This window comes from Eumetopias jubatus, unplaced genomic scaffold, assembly GCF_037043125.1.
Source record: "Eumetopias jubatus isolate StellerSeaLion01/CBP00866 unplaced genomic scaffold, mEumJub1_p1.0 scaffold_20, whole genome shotgun sequence".
Lineage (NCBI taxonomy): Eukaryota > Metazoa > Chordata > Mammalia > Carnivora > Otariidae > Eumetopias > Eumetopias jubatus.
The window spans coordinates 1,656,575-1,673,535 of NW_028274826.1; the positions used below are offsets into that span (position 1 = coordinate 1,656,575).

General features: G+C 41.3%; 1 protein-coding gene across 5 annotated transcripts in view; it reads left to right on the top strand.

Moving 5' to 3' along the window:
• The window catches only part of LOC148162109 (putative phospholipid-transporting ATPase IIB), a 140,147-nt gene that overhangs the window by 66,462 nt on the left and 56,724 nt on the right, over positions 1–16,961 (top strand). For 4 of the 5 annotated variants that reach the window (XR_015767193.1, XR_015767194.1, XR_015767195.1 and 1 more), the window contains one exon: positions 10,065–10,257. Coding sequence is in view for 2 of the 5 variants with exons in the window: in XM_088020242.1 (XP_087876368.1) it covers positions 10,065–10,249 (185 nt within the window). In the remaining 3 variants the exon portion in view is untranslated. Of the gene's footprint in view, positions 1–10,064; positions 11,927–16,961 lie in introns of those variants that run through there. The other variant, XM_088020241.1, reaches the window with a different exon arrangement.

Sequence of the window (16,961 nt, forward strand, 5' to 3'; positions counted from 1 at the left end):
GGAATGCAATTTAATAAATATTTTAAACAATTTAATAAGTATTAGCATGTATTTTTTAGTACCCAGAACAAACACTACAAAAAATATGCATAGAGATACAGTCTGAGATACTAAGATGGACTCCTGAAAAGGGTTCAGGTAACACACAAGAAAGCAGGAAATTTGAAACCGAAGAATGAATACCGGAGGAAACCAATAGAAAACAAATAATAAAATGCAGACTTATACTCTAATGTGTCAGTAATTAACTTTTATTATGAACAGTCTGAATATACCAATCCTGAGATAGAGTGGATAAAGAAGTGAGACCCAGCTGTGTGCCATTCACGAGGAATTTAAAATCCAATGACACAGGTAGGATGAAAGAAAGTAACAGGATGGGAAAGATAAACCACAAAAAATTGATCAGAAGTAGGAGGGCCTATATTAATATCCAGTGAAATAGAGCTCAGAGTAAAGAAAATGACTGGAGATAAAGAAGGACATCACATAATGATACCAGGGTTACCCATCAGGAAGAGAAAATAATTCTCAATTTGCACTCACCAGATAACGGAATCACAAAAGTCATGAATCAAAAACTGTTGGAGCTGAACAAAAGAAATAGACAAATCCACAGTTATGAGTGAGAACTTCAGCGCCACTCTCTGAGCCTTGGATAGAAGTGCTGGGCAGGAAATCAGCAGTGACATAGAAGATCCTCACTGAATCCGCCAGCCAGATCTAACTGACGTATACAGATCACTCTACGAAACAGGAGGAGAGCACATATTTATTTCAGGTGTCCATAGAACATGTACCAATATAAAGCATTTCCATAAAACCTCAAAAAATTGGAAAAGAATTTGAAATCATACAGCGGTTGTTTCATCACAGTAGAATCAAAGTAGAAACTAGAAACAGCGCAACAGGAGAACTCTAAAATATGTGAAAAGTAAACAGTGCGCTCTAGTTATGAGATAAGTATCTAGGAAACAAAATATATATAACTGCATGAAAATGAAAAGACAACAAAGTACACGGAATGCATGTACAGCAGTGCTGAGAGGGAATTTCATAGCAGTCAGTGCCGACTCAAGATCTCAAATTAATAATCCAAGTTCCTTGCTCGGGAAACTAGAAGAAGAAGAGCAGAATTAAACCAATGCATGCAGAAGAAAGGAAATAAATATCAGAGCAGATCAGTGAAACAGAGAATAGGAAGACAAGATAGTAAATCAGTGAAAGCAAAAGCATTCACCAATCTCAGGGATGACAGAGGGGACATTACCGCTGGTCCCGAGCCATTGAAAGGGTCATTGCGGAATACGCCACCGACAGCTGTACCCCAGCTTAGATGAGATGGACCGATTCTTCCCAAACCACAGACTATCCAAACTCGGTCAGAATTAAACAGATCGTATGAATGGTTCTACAAACAGTAAGGAAATGGAGTTAGCAATTTAAAATCTCCAGGAAGGAAATATCTAGGTCCAGATGTTTTCCATGAAGAATTCCTTGAGACTTTTAAAGAAGACTAGTGTCATTTTTACACAGTAGTTTCCAGAATATAGTTGAGGATGGAACACTGCCCAGGCTCGTGTTAGGAGTCCAGTTACTATCCTCCTGTCAGCACAAGAGAAAGACAGCACAACAAGAGAAAACAAATATCCCTTGTGAATAGAGACACAAAAAAAATTCTTTAAGAAAATAATTGCCTGTTGATATCAGCAATATATATAGAAAATTCGACATCATGATGATGTGGAGGTTATTCCAGGTACTTAAGGCCCATTCCGACATTCTAAAATCACCCAGTGTAATCCACTCTATGAACAGGTTAAAAGAAAATTATAGGATCATATCAACATGTGACTACATCCAACACCCATTCATGATAAAAACTATCCACAGCTTGGATTAGATGGTGATTACCTTAATTATATTTAAAGGGCATCTGTAAAAACATAGAGCCAACATCATACTTAACAGTGAAATTCTGAATGCCTCTCCTTTCAGACTGGGAGTAAGTCAAGGATGTTTGTTCTTAAGCACTGTTATTTAACTGACATTTCTAGCTACATAGAATAAGGCAAGTAAAGGAAATTAAAGGAATTCAGATTGGAAAGGAAGAACTAAAAATGTCCCCATTTGCAGACGACATGATTGTGTATATAGACAATCCCAAGGAACTGATGAAAAACCTGGAACTAATGATAATGAATAGGTTCAGCGAAGTGGCCAATTATAAGATCACCACTCAAATACCAATCCCATTTCCAACATGTGGAAACTGAAATTAAAAATGAAGTACTCTTATAGGCAGTACTAATGAAAACAAAATCTTAGGTATGCTGAAAATAACTGTGTTCATGAAAGTAATCAAAGACACTATAAAATGCCAGTTTTCCTAAAATTGAATATAGGTTTAATACAGTTCCCATTAAAATCTCAGCGAGATTTTTTTTTTTAAGAGATTTTATTTATTTATTTGACAGAGAGAGAGAGACAGCGAGAGAGGGAACACAAGCAGGGGGAGTGGGAGAGGGAGAAGCAGGCTCCCCATGGAGCAGGGAGCCTGACGCGGGGCTCGATCCCAGGACCCTGAGAGCATGACCTGAGCCGAAGGCAGATGCTTAACAACTGAGCCACCCAGGTGCCCCGAAGTTTTGTTTTTTGTTTTTACTTTTTTGGACACAATAAGCTTATTCTAAAACTAATTTGTCAAGGCTAAAATGGCGAAAACGGCCTTCATGAGAATAGAGTGAGAAGGGTCACTTCCTGATGTTAAGGCATACTACCTAGCTTTATTTACCAACACAGTGTGTAAGAAGAAATAAAGATCAGTGGAATGGTGTGGAGAACCCAGAAATAGACACACCCAAAGGCTCAAGTGATTTTTTTAAGAAAACAATTCCATTATGATAACATTAAAAAGAATAAAATACTTATAAATAAAAGAATTGTTAAGAATAAGCAACAAAAGTGCAACACTCGTACTTTGAAAACTACAAAGCAGTGTCAAAATATACTAAAGGAGACCTAAGTAAATGGAAAGACATCCTAGATATCATGGATTAGAAGTATTAATATTGTTAAAATGGCAGTACTCCCCAAATTGATCTACATATTCTGTGCTATCCCTCTGAACATCCCAGCTGACTTTTTTGCAGAAATTGACAAGCTGATTTTAAAATTATATGGAAACACAAGGGACCCAGAATAGCTTTTCCCGTCATCAGTAGGCCCCAGTGGAGTGTTGCATTTGTTACCAGTGATAGACCCAGACCGGCACATCGCTATCAGCCAGAGTCCACAGCTGACATGAGGCTTCGCTCTTGCCGGGATGCCCTCTGTGTGCTCGGACAAATGTAGACATGTATCTGCCATTATGGCATCATACGAAGTGTTTTCGTTCATGATACTATTTGTAAAACTTCTCTGTGCTCCATCTATTCATCCCTCAGCAAACACTGATCGTTTTATTTACTCCATAGTTTTGCCTTTTCCAGAATGCCGTATCACATTGTCTTCTTTCACTGAGTGGTGTGCATTATGAGCTTTCTTTCGTGGTCTGACAGCTCATTTCTTTTTAGCGCTGAATAATTCTTCATTGTCTGGATGCACCATAGTTGATTCATCTGCCTATTGAAGGACATCCTAGTTGCTTCCAGGTTTTGGCAGTTACGAGAAAAGCTGCTGTAAGATCCGTGTGCAGGTTTTTGTGTTGACTTAAGTTCGCATGTTCTTTGGGTAAGTGCCAAGCCGCACAGTCGCTGGATTATACAGTACGGTTGTGTCTAGCTTAGTGAGACTTGCGCCCATCTTCCGCAGTGGCTGCGCCACGTTGCATCCCCACCAGCAGCAAGTGCGAGTTCCCACTGCTCTCCCATCCCCGTCAGCACTGGGCACCATTCTCATCCGTGTGCAGTGGTGTCTCCTTGTGGTTGAAACTTGTCTCCCCGATGACACAGGACGTTGTGGAGCCCCTTTTCATGTGCTTATTTGACATCTGTGTGTCTTCTTTGTTCAGGTCTGTGGTTCGTTTTTTAATCAGGTTATTTTCTTATTCTTGAGATGTAGGAGTTCTTTGTATATTTTGAATAACAGTCTTTTGTCAGGTGTGTATTTTGCAAACATTCTCCCTCCTAGTCTGTGGCTTATCTTCTCGTTCTCTTGATACTCTCCTTTGCAGAACAGAAGTTTTGAGTTTGAATGAAGTCCAGCTCATCACATATTTGTCTCTTGGATTGCGCCTTCGGTGCCGTATCCGAAAAGTGGTCACCACACTACACTAGGGTCACCTAGGTTTTCCCCTGTTCTCATCTAGGACTTCTAGTTTTGCATTTTACATTCAGGTCTGTGGCCCATTTTGAGTTAAATTTTGAGAAGGATGTGAGGTCTGTGTCTGGATGCCATTGTTGTGGGGCGTTTTGTCGTCGCAGCACCCATTTCCTGAGGAGACAAGTTTTGCTCCTTTGTTGCAGCTGACCGTGCTCACGGGGGCTTATTTCTGGGCTCTGTTCTGCACCACTGACCTGAGTGTGCTCCTTCACCAGAACCACACCGCCATGATGACCGTAGCTTTGCCGTTAAATTTTTTTTTTTCCCCAAGGCTGGCGAACAGTTTTAATTTTTAAATGTATCTTTTTTCTTACTTTGTTAAAATACACATAATATAAAATTTATTACCTCTTTTTGAGTTCCCGGACCTAGTTCCATCGTGGAGTAGAGAGATTCCCACACATACAAACCTAAGCAATTCTTGGGATAGCAGCAAGGTGTCTGAGACTTCAACTCAATTCTGACACTGTCTGCCTTGGAAATGGCATCCGATCCCACAGGTTAAGGGCTCAGTCCTATAAGACTGCCTCCTGCCCCCGAATTCAGACACTAGTCGGAAGTCCCAGGCTGTGACTCGTGCTTCTGACCAAGTGGCTGCAGATTGGAGGTTCCAGTGACCTCCTCCATAATTTGCTGCAGCGGCTCACAGAACTCAGGGAAACACGTTTACCTGTTTGTTAAAGGGTATGACAAAGGGTAGAATCGACAGCCAGATGAAGAGGTGCACAGGTAGCGGTCTGGGGAACGGGTGTGGAGCTTCCATGCCCTCTCCTGACAGCCACTCTTCCCAGTCTCCAGGAGTTCACCAATCCAGAAGCTTCCGAACCCAGCCCTTTAGGGTTTTTATGGAGGCTTCTTTGCATAGCCACAATTGATTGAATCATTGGCCGTTGGCTGACTGAACCTCCGGGCCCTTTCCCCTCCCCAGAGGTCAGGCGTGGGGCCGAAAGTTCCAGCCCTCTGATCCCATGGTTGGACCTCCTGGCAGCTTGAGTACGTGGGTTCCAAAAGTCGACTTCATTAATAAAAGACACCTTTATCACTCTCAACACTTGGGAAATGTTGAGGGTTTGGGGAGCAGAGAGCCAGGCGCTGTGGATGAAGACCACGTACTTATGAGAAATACATATTTGGTCATCTGAATCATCTGAATGACCAAATACATATTTCTCATAAGTCACAGTATTGCACGATCTTAACCATATTTTAAAAAGATTTTTATTAATGTGTGCGTGAATGAGAGAGAGCAGATGAGCGCAAGCACGAGCAGGGGGAGGGCAGAGGGAGAAGCAGAGTCCCCTCTGAGCAGGGAGCCTGACTTGGGGCTTGACTCCGGAACCCTGAGATCATGACCTGAGCTGAAGACAGATGCTTAACCAACTGAGCCCCCCAGGTGCCCCATCTTAACCATTTTTAAATATGTAGTTTAGTAGTGTGTTATTAAATACATTCACATCGTTGTACAGCTGCCCCTCTAATCTATCCCTATAACTGTTTTCATCTTGTAGAGCAGAAACTCTATACCATTAAAAATATCTCCTCATTCTTCTCTCCTCTCCGCCAGTGGCACCCACCATCACCTCTCTGTCTTTATGACTGTGACTCCTCCAGGAACCTCACATAAGTGGAATCCTACAGTATTTGTCTTTTTGTGACTGGCTCCTTTCCCTTAGCATAATGTCCTCAAGGTTCATCCGTGTTGTGGTATATTGCACAGTTCCTTCCTTTTTAAGGCTCCATAATATCACATTCTACATACAGACCACAGTTGGTTTTTTTTTTTTTTCTTTAATCCATTTATCCATCAATGGGCACTGGGTTTTTGTCATGTTTTGGCTCTTGTGAATAATGCTGCTGTGAACATATGAATACACATATCTTTTTGAGACCCTGCTTTCAGCTCTTAGCGGTTTATACCCAGAGGTGGAATGGCCTGCCTCATTTGGTAATTCTGTGTTCAATTTTTTGATGAATTTCCATACTGTTTCCCATGGAGTATCTCTTGCCATCATTCCACTTTCAACCTCTTTGTGTCTTTGGATGTAAAGTGAGTCTCTTCTGGACAGCATATATGGCTGGATTATGTGTTGTCACTTATTCTGGCAATCTCTGTTTCCGATTGGAGAGTTTAATGCATTTACAGGGTCAAGTAATGATAAGAAAAGACTTGTCTCGTTGTGCAGTTTGTTTTCCATGTGCCTCAGAGCTCTTTTTCATCATTTTCTGCATTGTTTTCTGTTTCAGGTAATATTTTGTAGTGAAATGTTTAAATTCCTTTCTCATTTCCATGTGGTTACCGTGGCGTCTCCATGTAACAGCCTAAGTTGTAGCTCTCTCTCATTGGAATTGGTACCAGCTGAAGTTTAGTAACATACAAAACTCTGCTCCTTTACAGCTCCATCCCCACCCCTTTGGTTGTAGATGTCACAGAATTACACCTTTAGATGTTATCTGATCTGATATCCAAAAAACATAAACTAATAATTATTTTAAGTGCATTAGCCTTTTAAATTACATAGAAAACAAGGTGTGGAGTTAAAAGCCAAAGTTACAGTAATTCCAACTTTTAGAGCAATGATTGCTTTTTTCTTTCAATTTCTTAGTCTCTTAAATCATGAGGGAAACAAAGTGCACGGACAGACTGTTGCCGCAGTGGTGCTGGCTGGTGGGACTGGCCGTGTGTAGGCCCTCCGTGAGACCGTACTGCGTGCACGGCTTCCCGCTGCTGTCTCCGGTCCTTCCCTTGCGCCTGTCGGACTCCTGGGAGCGGCTTTTGCAGGAAAGGTCCAGGTGGTCACCGACTGCCACAGCTTTTGTTTGTCTGGCAATGACTTGATTTCTCTCTCACTTTGCAGCACAGTTTTGCTGGATATAGGATTCTTGGGTTTTCTTCTTACAGCTCTGACCATATTGGTGCACTTTCTCTGAAATCCAAAGTTTCTGATGAAAGATCTGCAGATAATCTTACTGAGGATCCTTTGGATGTGAGGAGTCTCTTCTCTCCTGCTGTTTTCAGGGTTCTTTGCCTTTTGAAAGTCTGATTAGAATGTGTCTCCAAGTGGGTCTCTCTGACTTCATCTGACTTGACCCTCTTTGGGCTTCTTCGATGCTTAGCTGTGTGTCTCTCATCACATCTGGGATGTTTTCAGTAATTATTTCCCCAGATATTCCCTTGCCCCCGTATCCGCAGTCCTGCTGGGACTCCCACAGTACGTATGCTGATTCAGGCGCTGGAGCCCACGGACTCCTCTGTCTCTGCTCACGGTTTGTTAGTTCTTTTTCTCTCTGTCCCTCACCCTGGACCATTTCTGTCCTGTTTTCAAGTTTGCCGATTCTTCCTTCTGCCTTCAGCTCCCTCCCGGGAATTTTTCATTGCTATTACTGTACTTGTCAGTTTTTGAATTTCTTTTTCTTTTTATGTGTTCTTTCTCTTTATTGATTCCATTTTGTTCATAATTTGTTTTCTTGACTTACATCTTTCTCCAGTTCTTTGAGCATCTTTTAGACTAGTCTTTGTCTATTGAATCTGACATCAGGTCTTCTTCAAGGACAGTATCTGTTTATCTTTTTTGTTCGTTTTATTATTTTTTTAAGATTTTATTTATTTGAGAGAGAGAAAGAGCTTGAGAGAGATCATAACCAGGGGTGAGGGGTAGAGGGAGAAGCAGACTCCCCGCTGAGCAGGGAGCCCGATGTGGGACTTGATCTGAGGACCCTGGGATCATGACCTTAGTGAAAGCAGATGCTTAACCGACTGAACCACCCAGGCGCCCCGTTTTTCTCCTTTAAATTGGCTATACTCTCCTGTTTCTTTGTGCGCCTGTTGATTTTTGTTGAACCCTGGACATTTTAACCTTTATAATGTGGTAACTCTGGAAATCAAATCCTCACCCCCCAACAGTAGGTCAACTTGAGACTCGGTAATAACAGTAATGGCATTGCACTGAAACTTCTCAATTACCGCAGCTCATGCAGCACACACACGTGTATGCACACGGGCATATACACGCCTGATTGGTCTTCTCTTGAGGACGGCAGGGGGCCAACTCATTGTCTTAAAATGTGGATAAATTGCAAGGAATCAGTGCTTTCTTACAGGAACTGTTTCACCAGGTGACCAGACTGAATCCAAAGAGCAGATGCCTCTCCTTTGACATTGTATTCCAGCTAAATGGTGGAAAGGAAGGGTACACTTCCTTCCACTTTCTTCAGCCGGTGCTGTGGTCGTGGATGTGGGCTCTGAGCACAAAGGGCTGTTGGTATCAAAGCAGAGCCTGGACGTGGTGCCTGTGGATGGCAGCTGGGCAGCATTGCTGAGGGTCCTTGGAGTGTGAGCTGGGCTCTGGGTGCAGGAACCAGGGTTACAGGACCCATAGGGGAAGGGGAGATGGTTGCCTGCATCCTATGTGTTCAGTCAGTGACATGCAAACCAGGGAGGGCAGGGAGGGCCTGTAGATAAAAAGGGACGTTGGAGACAGACCCAGAATGGACAAGGCTCAACTGTAGTGTCCTGAGGATGTACACTTGGGGGATAAACTCCAGATCAGAGCCAGGAAGTGCAAATGACAATAGTGTTAGGAGGAGGGGGGACAGGGCACACGCAGGGTCTTCTCAGGGTCTCGCGGTTGTTTACAAGTTACTTGTCCTAAGTCACTAGGATGTGCAGATGCTCTTGGACTTTTTGTACCTCGTTTATTGTATCAAGTCACTTGAATTCATTTGGTGATGAAACTGATGTGATTTTGTTTCATATGCTTGTTTTTAGGGATTGCTTTTTAAAAGTTTGAGGTGATTTGCTTTTTCAGTTCTGTAAAACGTGTGATTGCCGAGGGCGCAGTATAAAACAGCCCCTTCCTGCCGTCCTCCCTCTGCAAAGGTCGTCCCCATGTCCATACCTGCACATTCCCTCCCTCTCCCGCCTGGCTCTTCGGTGGCAGGTACTAGTCCGTGAGCAGCATTTACACCCTGCTTTCCTCACGGAGGGATGTACACCCTGCAGATCGTGAACAGTAAACATTGAGGTCTTTCTCCCTCCCTTTCCCTTGTTCCCTCCCTCGCCCCCTCCCTCCCCTCCTGGCTTGCTCCCTGTCTCCGGTCTGAGCCCAGTCTTCGAGCCTATCGTTCTTATGTGGCTGCTTGTACTCCCTTTTATTCATTGATTTTCACATTATCTGTTGCCAGCCTTTTGTTACAGTAAATAATGTTACAGGATCATTTTGTATGTATGTCACTTTGTGTTTTCTGTTCTATGAACTGGTGTGATAGTATGGTCAGAGGGTGAATGGAGGTTTACTTTAATATTTTTTCATGTTTAAAATTTGATTGGGTTGTATGACAATAGATCTTACCTGGGTTTTGGCATTTTAGCTGTGCTTTTATTATCGAACATATGTTTTATGGTGGTACGTCAGATAGTTTATTAGCGAACTTATGGCACACTCTTGGATATTTTTGTGTATTTACTTATTATTTTATTATTAAAACATGAATTAAAGGTAGAAATGATCCAAGCCATTTTTTTTTTAAATAAAGCCCTAATTAATAATAAGCCTCCGTAGGCAAGGACACGACATAGCAGGTAAGTGATTAGTTAGTGACGTGTATCTTCTCAGCACACTTGTTTGTGAATCAAATGTATAAAGGCTTTTGAAGATTTTTGTGTCATTGCTGTGTCCCACTGTGCCGCACACTTGTGGTCTTCACGCACCTGTAACTCTGGGATCTTCTTGTCTCCTTCCAAGGTTCGTGTTTTATTCCAACTGACCGGCTTGATGGTGAAACTGACTGGAAGCTGAAGGTGGCGGTGAGCTGCACACAGAGGCTGCCAGCCCTGGGGATGAGCGTTCTTGGAATTACAGCGCCATCTCACTTGGTGCTCGTTCCCAGGCAGCAAATCCACGTCTGCACATACCAGCTGACTTCTTGAATGCACAGGTTCCTAGAAACGATCCTCTTATTACTAACAGAGGGCCCTTGAAAACTACGCCAGAATCATTTCTCTGGTGTCTGGGCACATGACCTGCTCTAGGTGTGGGTGTGTGGCGTTCTGTCGGCCTGACACTTTCGTCCTCTTTTGTTTTCTCTCGCTTTCCTTTCCCTTCTGGTTTTTGTTTTTGTTTTTAAACCTCGCAGTTGAGTAATCTTTAAGATTGAGAACTTTTGGCAGGGTTAAATGAGTCCAAATTGAGTCCCTTTTTGCTGACTGACTTAACTCTGTGGTAATTGGTGTCCATTAGCTTTGGCATACTGTGGGACTCAGAAGTTAAGCCTCCTTTTGGAGACAGGCATGTGCACTCTGCTTTAGTTGGGACAGTAGAGAACCCTCTTCTGTTAGGAGGAGGGGAATGTTACTGCGTCTTGTGACCGAGAGAGAAGGGAGAGGACACCGTCAGGCACCTTGCCTGGTCTTTGCCCAGTGCCCCTTTGTTCCTGGGCAATAGGCAAGAGGTAGGATCAGAGAGAATAGTACTTATGGATTCCAGCATTTTCAACAGTCTCTCACAAATGCTGAGAATCTGCTGAGCTGGCACACATCGTTTTTTTTAACAAAGCCACGGTTGAGGGCATTTGGTGCTTGTGTTAGACGTTAGTATGTATTTGAATGAGAAGAGCTTCATTCTTCCTACATGATCTGCTGATATGCAGTGGAGAGTAAAGAAAACTTGAGATGGTCTACCGGTGACCTTTCCCTCGAGCACTTGTTGGTAAAGGCAAGGGAACTTGGGTAGTATTATAGACTTGGTCACTTTCCTTGGATTGGTTGGGTTTGGATAGGAGTAGCTACTTGCACTACATATGGTGTACAGTTAATTTACCATGAACAGCAGGGGCCTTCCTCATTCTAGTGCACACTGGACCTTTTGGAAATTATATACGTTTGACATGTATAAGACTGGGAAATATTTGACTCTTTAGGTGTTTTTGGTTGTCTGTGCTTTATGTGGTCGCTAGGTTGAAATTTATTCCTTTATATGTTTTGTGTATATCTTGAAAGATTTTCTGGTCACTAGTGAGCAGTGGCTGATTCTTTTGTCCATTTAGTCATCGTCACATAACAATGTGGGTCATGTAATATGTCTGTCACAGCCTAACCTCCTGCCTTTCCTGCTCCCTTTTCCCCCCGACCCTTTAAAGATTAAAAAACAACAACAACAACAACAAGCATTCTTACCCCAAGGGTGATGCAGAAGAGAGTGCAGGTTGTCAGATTTGAACCCCAGGTCTTGGTTTCCTAACCGCTGAGCTGGAGAATGACCCCTCTCAGCTCATCAGCTAACCTTGGGCACCTCTGTCATGGGTGGGAGCAAGTGGGCAACTCCTAGTTTTTGGCTTTTTTAAATATATAAACATTAAGAGGAGGCATGTAAATAGGAAGTCTTCCTTTTTCAGGTAAATTCTGAAAAGTAGAACAGGGGGTGTGTGAAGGAACACATGTGGTTTCAGCTCATGGTAGGTCATCTCAGAAGAGTTATGCCCAAACCCCTGTAACCAGCAGAATGTGATTATTGGTGAATGTGCTTCAAAACACTTAAAATAAGTATTGAAGAAAAAAATCTCTGATAGAGAAAATTTAGACCATTCTTTGTTTTCATTTCTACCTCTTTGTTCCAGGATGGTTGTAATTTTCCACCACATGTTCATTAGAAATTTGTATTTATTTGTTGGTTTACCCTTCTCTTTTGCCCACTTTTGTATTGGTGTTTGCCAATTAAAAAATTACATATATGCTCATGTGCTGTATCTATTGAGTTGATAAAACCAGATATAGGCGGGCGCCTGGGTGGCTCAGATGGTTGGGCGTCTGCCTTCAGCTCAGGTCATGATCCCGGGGTCCTGGGATCGAGTCCCACATCGGGCTCCCTGCTCCTTGGGAGCCTGCTTCTCCCTCTGCCTCTCTCTCTCTCTCTCTGTCTCTTATGAATAAATAAATAAAATCTTTAAAAAAAAATACACCAGATATATGCAAAGTATGTCCTGTTTTTAATTGTTCCTTTCTTAGACACAGAAATAATTTTGTATCTCCTGTACATCTATGGTCTCCCATCATTCCTCAGATCAGAAGTTGGTTTTGAAAATTGTCCAAACTGACATTCTAGATCAATTTCTGAGTCAGTGCAAGGTGGCCCACCACTCAGATGATTTGTTTTCAGTCTTACTTCTCAGTGTTCTGGGACGGTTTGTTTAAATTCTGTAGGATATTATGTATAATTTATATGATGTGGGTTAGTACAACTTATTGATTGATTGTGAATGAGGGAAAGCAGATTCTATTGGACCAGCTGATGAAGGTAATAGTTGAGGTTGACATTGACTCTTTCTCACTAAGCAGCTGACCTTTGTCCACTTCACAGTGGACAGGAACAAGTGGGAAGCTAGTAAGTCATTAAGTCCCAAGTCAGGGATGTGTGGGAGAGTGTGCATGCAGAAGCAGAAACTGCCACAGTGCTTTTCAGAGTCGCTATACCGTGAAACACTCCCACCAACAATGCATGAGTGCCCGAGTTTCTCCACAGCCTTGCTAATATTTGGTGGTGTCATTTCTTAATTTTAGTTATCTCGGTAAGTGCATGGTGATACCTCATTTGAGTTTGTGTTTCTGTAATGGCTAGCAAGGCTGAACAGTTTTTTTGTTCTGTTTTGTTTTTTTTTAAGATTTTTATTTATTTGAGAGAGAGCAAGCAGGAGGGAGAGGGAGAGAGAATCCGAAGCAGACTACATGCTGAGTACAGAGCCCGACACGGGGCTCAGTCCCACAACTCGAGATCATGACCTGAGCCGAAACCAAGAGTTGCGTGCTTCACTGACTGAGCTGCCCAGGCATCCCCTGAACATTGTTTCTTGTGCTTGTTGACCATCTGTGTATCCTCCTTGGTGAAATGTCTATTCATGTCTTTTTAGTGGCTTTTGTGTAATTCCCTCGAATGCTCTCTCTACACGACTATATCATGTGCAAAGAAGACAGTATTGCTCTTTCATGCAAGTGTGCGTAGTAGACAGCCTTCTCTTTCTTCTGCTTGCAATATCACACCGGCTGTGATCTCTAATGCACTGTTGAACAGAAGGGGTGAAACCATTCATCCTGGTCTTCTTTTAATCTCGGGGAACACGTAACCTTTTAACATCATGTGTGATGGTAGCTGTGGGTTCTTTTTACATTACCCATATCAGATTGAGGAAATTATTTCTATTCCTAGTTTGCTGAGAGGCTTTATCATAAATGGGGATTGGATTTTTCAGAAGTTTTTCTGTTTATTGACATGATTGTATGATTTTTCTTTGTCATCTGTTAATAGGATGATCTGTATGGAGTGACTGATTGTATCAGCTTCATATTCCTGGGGTAAACCAAATCACATTTGTTCATGCAAAGTGTCCCCTTCATATATTGCAGTATTTGATTTGCTAATATTTTGGGAAGGACTTTTGTGCCTATATTCACGAGGAATATTGATTTTGTTGCTTTTGTTTGTATTTGTCTGTTTTGTTTTTATTGTAATGCATTTGGTTTATTACCTAGGGGTGTGCTGGCCTCATAAAATGAGTTGGGAAGTCTTTTTGCCTCCTGTATTTGTTGAAGTAGTTGGTGTAAGATTGGTGTTATTTATTAATTTTTTTTTGTATTGAACTTACTCCCCTTGAAACTATCTGAGGTACAAGTTAACTTTGTGGGAAGGTGTTTAATTGAGAATTGAATTTCTGAAGTAGATAGTAGAGTTAATCGGATTTTTTGTTCATTGGAAATTTGTGTTTTTCAAAGAGTTTATTTCATGTAAGTTGCCAAATTTTATGGTATAAAATTTGTTCTTGTTTTTTAGTTTTTGTAGGATATCCTCTTGCGTCTTCAATATTGGTAATTTATATCTCTTTTTTTTTTTTTCCTTGGACGGTCTCACCATCGGTTAATTGACTTAGTCATTTCAAAGACCCTGTTTTTGGTGTCTTTGATAATCTTTATTGTTTGTTCATTTTCTGTCCTCTGACTTTTATTTCCTTTCCTTCATTCTAACTTAGTTTGTGTTTTATTTTTCTTTTCTTTGTTAACTTCTTAAAGCAGAAGTGAGACTCTTGATTTTTTTACCTTGTTCTTTTCTGTTATAAGCCCTTAGAGCTGTAACTCTCCTGAGCATGACTTAACCTGTATCACATAAATTTTATACACTGTATTTTCATTATGTTTTTGTTAAATATTTTCTAGTTCCTTTGTGATTTCTTCTCACCTTCCCTTTACTTGGAAACATTGCTTCCTTACCATGTGGCGGGGGATTTTCCTGATGCCCTCTGTAACTTCGCTGTTACTTAATTCTGTTCTGTTCGTGGACCACGTCATGTCTTATGTCACAGGTTGGGACTTTTGACTCGGCACATGCTTTCTGTGGGTCAGTGCTCAAGCCTGTTTACAGAGTGTGTTCTGCTGTTCTGTGGGTAGCCTGTACATGCTCATTAGGTCAAGTCGATGGCAACTGTTGTTTAAATGTGTATTTTTACTTGCTTTCTACCATTTATTCTCTTAATTAATGAAAGAAGACTTTTAAGATACGCTCTTTCTCCTTTGGGTTCTATCAGTTGTTGTCCTGTGTACCTCGTTAGGGTCCGTGCACATTCAGAATTCTCATAGCCTGTTGGTGAACTGAAGTCTGCTCAGTCCTTGTGGTGGCAGTCTTGGTTGTGACATCTGCTTGGATGTTCATATAGTGACTCCAGCTTTCTTTTGATTGGTGTTTGCATCTTTTTCCGTGCTTCTATGTTTAGTATGTCTGTTTCTATATATGAAGTGGGTTTCTTGTTAGCGTAACAGAAGTAGATACCGCTTTCTTCCTTACTCTGACTCACTTACTCTGTTGCATTTTCATGAGTACATTTACCATAAGTATCAGTAACGGCTGAGTTAAAGGAGGTTACTTGCCGTTTATTTTCTGCTTATCCTCATCTCTTCGTTCCTTTTTTCCATCTTTAGGTATTATTTTAGATTTCTGTTTAACTACTATTACTGGCTGTAACCATTAGTTCTGTTTTGCAGTTGTTGTTCTGTGGTTTCTAATGTGTTCCTAACTCAGTATTCTCTTTCTCCAAAGGGTGTTACACCATTTTGTATATGATTTAAGAAACTCGCACAGCTAGACTTCCACATCCTTCTTCTCATCTTTGGTGTTATTTTGTCGTATGTTTTACTTCTACATGTTATAAGGCACACAATAGAATATATATCGTTTTTCTTTAAAGCCGTCAAACATGTGGAGCAGCTGGGTGGCTCACTCAGTTAAACATCGGACTCTTGATTTCAGCTCAGGTCATGATCTCAGGGTCGTGAGATGGAGCCCCATGTCGGGCTCTGTGCTCATCGTGGAGTCTGCTTGAGATTCTCTCTTCCTCTCCCTCTGCCCCTCCCCCATGAAAAATAAATCAATAAATCTTAAAAAAAAAAAGTTGTCGGGGGCGGAGCAAGATGGCGGAGGAGTAGGAGACCTAGATTTCCTCTGGTCTCAGGAATTCAGCTGAATAGGGATCAAACCATTCTGAACACCTACGAACTCAACAGGAGATCAAAGAGGAGAGTAGCAACAACTCTCTGAACAGAGAAGCGACCACTTACTGGAAGAGTCATATTTTATCCCTTCATAATAGTTACCCATATTTTTGGCATATATATAGAAGTTGTTCTTTCTTTAAAATTTTGAGATACAGTTTCTTCTAACAGATAAAAATACACCCTAAATCACTAGTGTATGATTCTGTTCTAGTCTCCTGCCTGATCACATTCTCTCCGCTTTTTCTTTTTTTTTTTTAAATCTTCTTTCTTTTTTCAAACAACTTCTTATCTTATCAAGTCCTTTTATAAAATCTTTTATAATTTTCATCTTTACAGTCATCTTCTATCCCTTTATTGTATCAACCCTTATTTTGTACATATATGTCTTTCTTCCTTTAAAATTTTAGGAGGCACTTTTTTCTAACAGACCAAAATACGCCCAAAATCTAGTGTGTGGCACTGATCTATGCACTAGCCTGATCATATTTGATCACATTCTGCTTTTTTTGTATTGTTTTTTTTGTTTTTATCTTTTTTTTTCTTTTTTTTTTTCTTTTCTCTTTCTTTTTTCTTTCTTTCCCTTTCTTTTCCCCTGGTTTCAGGTCTTTTCTGATTTGATTACAGTATATTTGCTGGGGACGTTGTAAACCTGTTAGCATTTTGTTCTCTCATTCATCTATTCTCCTCTGGACAAAATGACAAGACGAAAAAAATCACCTCAGCAAAAAGAACAAGAGGTAGTACCGTCAGCCAGGGTCCTACTCAATACGGACATGAGTACGATGTCGGACCTAGAGTTCAGAATCATGACTTTAAAGATACTAGCTGGGCTTGGAAAAACCGTGGAAGTTATTAGAGAAACCCTTTCTGGAGAAATAAAAGAACTAAAATCTAACCAAGTCGAAATCAAAAAGGCTATTGATGAGGTGCAATCAAAAATGGGGGCACTAACTGCTAGGATAAATGAGGCAGAAGAGAGAATCAGTGATATAGAAGACCAAATGATGCAAAGTAAAGAGGCTGAGAAAAAGAGGGAGAAACAACTACAGGATCACGAGGGCAGAATTCGAGAGATAAGTGATTCGATAAGACGAAACAACATTACAATAAT